At 40.9% G+C, this 5,055-nt stretch overlaps 1 protein-coding gene across 1 annotated transcript in view; it reads right to left on the bottom strand.

Annotated features, from left to right (window-relative positions):
* The window catches only part of LOC104767284 (polypyrimidine tract-binding protein homolog 1-like), a 6,937-nt gene extending 4,659 nt beyond the window's left edge, over positions 1 to 2,278 (bottom strand). The window contains exons 1-8 of the mRNA XM_010491329.2: positions 1,950 to 2,278; positions 1,557 to 1,766; positions 896 to 958; positions 737 to 810; positions 542 to 637; positions 371 to 428; positions 173 to 277; positions 8 to 89 (exon numbers count right to left, since the gene is read on the bottom strand). Of these exons, the coding sequence (XP_010489631.1) occupies positions 8 to 89; positions 173 to 277; positions 371 to 428; positions 542 to 637; positions 737 to 810; positions 896 to 958; positions 1,557 to 1,766; positions 1,950 to 2,132 (871 nt within the window). The 5' untranslated portion in view covers positions 2,133 to 2,278. The remainder of the gene's footprint in view (positions 1 to 7; positions 90 to 172; positions 278 to 370; positions 429 to 541; positions 638 to 736; positions 811 to 895; positions 959 to 1,556; positions 1,767 to 1,949) is intronic.

A 5,055-nucleotide genomic window follows, 5' to 3' on the forward strand; every position in this document is an offset into this window, starting at 1 on the left:
GATGTACCAGAGTACTGAATTAAGGCTTGCGTTGAACCATTCTTCTCAAATATAGCAATCTTCTGGACAGCTCCATACGCGGAAAACACCTATGAGAAGCAAACGATATTATTGATTTAGAGAGATTAAGCATGCCTGAGAAGCAGAAATGCGCATGACTGTTGTTCCTCACCGTGTGAAGAACATCCACAGTGACAGCATACTGCATGTTCTCAATCAGACCAAGAAGGACGTTGCTCTGAGATTCTACTTTCTTGCCGTCAGCACCTAACGCAGGCTGAAGAAAATATCATAGACCACGTAAGAAAGGTAAACACTGGTGGAGACAGATAGATAAAAGTGTGAGGAGGGCAGGGGAAGAAAACGATACCTGCGTAGACCCGTCCATTGCCGTGTGATTCACTGGAAGGTATGGATTTGTGTAATCTCTGAGTAAATCAAAGAACCAAACATATGATAAAACTATTCTAGCGTAAGGTTTTCAACATTACAGGGAGCATATGCAGACAGAGAACACATTTCAAAGGAATCAAAACTCTACCTGCTCCGGTGGGACTGAAACTTGATGTTGAGATCAGTATGAGCTGAATAAGACATTCGCAAATTGCACGAACCAACATGTTCCGGGAGCAAGTATCTAAATTTAAATGTTCCAAAAACAAAAATATATATATAATCAGTAGAGTTATATCTTAAGGAGAATACAAATGTGTGCATGGAGGAAAAGCGACTATACCTGGGTATACTTCTGCTATCTAACGCATTCCTTGCCGCGGATGCAGTCTCCACATCACTAAATTGAACTAGTGCCTGGCAAGTTAGGAAAGCAGATAAAAAGGTTAATATCATTTCATTTTCTCCATAGAGACGTTTGATACAAATCTCAATGCCTTACCTGGAAACCAGCAGCTTTCTCGAAAGTGGCAATTTTGTGCACAAATCCAAAAGCAGAAAATACCTGAAACAAATTTGGACTCGATATGAACCATGACCATACGGAGGAGGGATAACAGCTAAAGGGAACCAAAACGGTAGAAAGAAACTCAAAATGATCCCGGATTGAGACTAAAAAAAGAGAAGAAGCCCAGATAAGTACAGAGTGACACCTGTCCACTTATGGGCATGATAGACCATAGATAGGAGAATGACGAACACGATACTATTTCCAAACTCTCTCCAGAAAGATTTTAATAAAGAGGCATCAACATCTGTGATTCGAGCATTTCATTAATGTTGATATACTATGATTTGAATAGTGTGTCTATGTAAAAGTTACTCAAAGAAGTTTTTTTGTTTAGTAGCAAGAGTTGAAAAATCTTCTTTATAAATTCATCTGCTCGAAGCACAACTCACTGCCTCACCCATGTAAAACATCAATCACATATCTTATCAAATATGACCAATTTTAACTGAAAAATGCCTACTGATAAAAGAAGAATTCAGTGAAAGAATCTCACACTCGGAATCATTACCAAGCTGGTCAACCCCTTGGGAAGCAAAGCAAAATCAAAGTGCTAAGCAAGCAAGGAATTTTAAAATGAAGGTAATGCACTCACCAGATGGATAACATCGATGCTCACTTCGTGAGATTCCACTCCTTCAAAGGTAACCAAGAGGACATTCCCAGGGACATCTCCAGGACTCTGATTGTTTACAATTTCATGGCGATTAGAGTACTGAATATACACAGTTTTCCCTCGAATCTGAGCTGGCTCTGAAGATGAAGCATAATACGAAACCATTGATATAGCTTGGTTCAAGTCAGCCTGTACGTCAATCAAATGCTTCAGAAACCAATTCAACATGGTTATGATTCATGATACTACAAGTTCAATTAAGTGCTTCAATTTCAAGTAAGCAGTTCCAATTTCACTTTATCGTTTCCTAACCAAATCCTCAGGAGCTAGCAAAAAAAAAAAAAAACAATCTGAGAGGAGAAAAAGGCTCACAAATTCGACGAAGGCTTGGTTGCGATTGGCGCCGACATTGCTCTTGGTATTAACGATCTTGCCGAATCGTTTGCAAAGGTCGATGAGCTCCTCTTCAACGCACTCCCATGGGAGATTCCGCAGATGCACCACCTTCGACGGCGTCTGCGTATAGCGGAACTGCGTATGGCCTGAGCTCGACATCTCCGATTACGGCGGCGTTCGATACTTAGTTCGGATTTGGTTAAAAACGATCACAACAGACCAAAGCCGCCGGAAAAGTAAAAGTTTCGCGATTCGATTTCTCTCGATTAGAGTAACAAATTTTCTCATCGGAACCTAACCCAGACAGCTAAATTATCAGGAAATGTTTTCAAATTTGCCCCTAATATTTATATCTTCTCCAAATTTGGCCCTTAGTTTTTAGTACCCCCTACTTGTGTTACTAAAATATTTTTTATCGATCAGTCAAGGCAGATCGATCTTTGACTATTGAAGTTACATGCATGCTTCCGTTTCAAATATTTGAATTGTTCTTTTTATATATATTATATGTTCAATATATATACTACTACCATGTACGGTCTTAGAAGCCAACCTTTACATGATTGAGAATGAGCCGAGCTTCTTCTTTGCTAGCAACCAAACTTATGGATCCCACCATGACCTGTTCTGGATTCCATGTTTTGTTTTGCTAATAAATCTGAATGTCAGGAAGAGCACAGATGTGATATACTAATCTAAGTCGGTTTGTTTGTCGTATGACTCAGAGGTGTTTAGTTGTTTGCTAAGGCTAAGGGAGTCGATTTGCCAACTTTTTTTGTACTGTTAAGACCCCCTGTAGAAAAATACTTCAACTAAACCCGAAAAAGCAAAATATTGGGGTACATATCATATGTATCGATGGACTTAGTAATTATGGGCTTGTTACGTATTTATCTCGTCTTAGTCGGTTGTATGTGTTTTGTGTAAACCCTAATCGAGTCATGTATATAAGCTGTTTAACAGTAGATTAATGAAAGCGAGGCAGTTTGATATCTAATTCTACATGGTATCAGAGCTAAGATCTTATAAACAGACCTAAATTTTTCCGTTGTCTTCTTCTTTTTCTTTTGTTCGATAGTTTCGAACTTTCTCTTTGTTTCAAAGTTGTTTCTCTCGATAGTTTCGGGATCTCTCCTCTCATCGTTTGAGAAGTCATGTCCAATTCTGAAGAATCCTCTGTTACGAAAAGTGCAGCAGCGACGATGTCTCAATCCGCGTCTGTGGTGGTCTCACCGTACACTCTTGCTAGCTCCGACAACCCTGGCTCCATGATCTCTGCTGTCGTTTTGACCGGAGATAATTACAACGAATGGGCAACGGAGATGTTGAATGCTCTTCAAGCTAAGCGCAAAACAGGGTTTATTAATGGTACGATTCCAAAGCCGGTGAGCAGTGATCCTGACTTTGAGAATTGGCAAACCGTGAATTCGATGATAGTTAGGTGGATTCGAACAAGTATTGAGCCAAAAGTCAAGTCTACTGTCACCTTCATATCCGATGCTCATCAGTTATGGGTCGATTTGAAGGAACGTTTCTCTGTGGGGAACAAGGTGCGTATTCATGAAATCAAAGCTCAGCTTGCTTCTTGTTGTCAAGATGGGCAGACCGTTCTGGATTATTATGGGTGGTTGTGTACTCTCTGGGAAGAGTATAGTATTTACAAACCGATCAAAGCATGTACTTGCGGTTTGTGTGTTTGTGGTGCTGCTCTTGAGCCTGCTAAAGAACGTGAAGAAGAGAAAGTACATCAGTTTTTGTTGGGACTTGATGAATCTAGGTTTGGAGGGATTTGCACTAACATTATTTCAATGGATCCTTTGCCTTCTCTCGGTGAAGTGTACTCTCGGATCATCAGAGAAGAACGTCGCTTGTCTACTGTTCGGGTTCGTGAGCAGCAAACCGAAGTTGTAGGATTTCTTGTTCGTCGTGATCAAAGTGAGATGTTGTCTAATGGTGCCAATCGAACTGATTCATCATTGGTGCGGTCTCGGACGGCTTGTTCTCATTGTGGACGTGTTGGTCACGAGAAAAAGGATTGTTGGCAGATCGTTGGTTTTCTGGAGTGGTGGTCTGAACGTAATAGTAACGGTCGTGGTTCTAGAAGACATGGACGTGGTGGTCGCGGTTCTGGTTTCCAGGGTTCTGGTTCCAATGTCTCGGGTCGTGGACGTGGGCAGGTTGTTGCAGCTTATGCCACCAGTGCTAATCCTTCAGCGTTTTCAAACTTTACTCCAGATCAAATGAAGGTGCTTGCTCGCATGATAGAAGAAAACTCGGGCACTCCATCTTCTGACAAATTGTCTGGTAAGCTAGCACTTGGCGATGTGTTTTAGACACCGGTGCGTCTCATCACATGACCCGGCATATGTCTCTTTTACTTGATATTGTGCCTATTCCATCGTGTTCTGTGGGGTTTGCCGACGGTAGTAAAACCAATGTCACAAGCATGGGAGTTCTTCCTCTTTCGGACACTGTCAAGTTGACTAATGTCCTTTATGTTCCTGATTTAACTTGCAATTTACTCTCGGTCTCCAAAATTGTGAAACAAACGAAGTGTTTTGCAACATTCACTGATACTATTTGTGTCTTACAGGACCGTTTTTCGAGGACTCGGATTGGGACCGGGGAAGAACGTGATGGGGTGTACTATCTTACGGATGTTGCTACTGCGAAGATACATACAGTTAAAGTCTCTTCTGATCAAGCCTTGTGGCATAAGCGCTTAGGACATCCAAGTTATTCGGTGTTTTCGTTTTTACCTATGTTTTCTCATTCATCTACGTGTGTTGGTTCTCACTCTTGTGATGTTTGTTTTCGGGCAATACAAACAAGAGAAACTTTTCCAGAAAGTATTAATAAAACCAGTGATTGTTTTTCCTTGATTCATTGTGATGTTTGGGGGCCATATCGTGTTCCTTCTTCTTGTGGTGCTGTGTATTTTTTGGCGATATTCGATGACTTTTCAAGAGCTGTGTGGACGTATTTGTTACTCAAAAAGTCAGAAGTGCGTGTTGTTTTAAAGAATTTTCTGTCCTATACAGAAAAACAGTTTGGCAAGTCGGTGAAAATGATGCGTAGTGAT

The sequence above is a fragment of the Camelina sativa genome, chromosome 19, assembly GCF_000633955.1.
Source record: "Camelina sativa cultivar DH55 chromosome 19, Cs, whole genome shotgun sequence".
Lineage (NCBI taxonomy): Eukaryota > Viridiplantae > Streptophyta > Magnoliopsida > Brassicales > Brassicaceae > Camelina > Camelina sativa.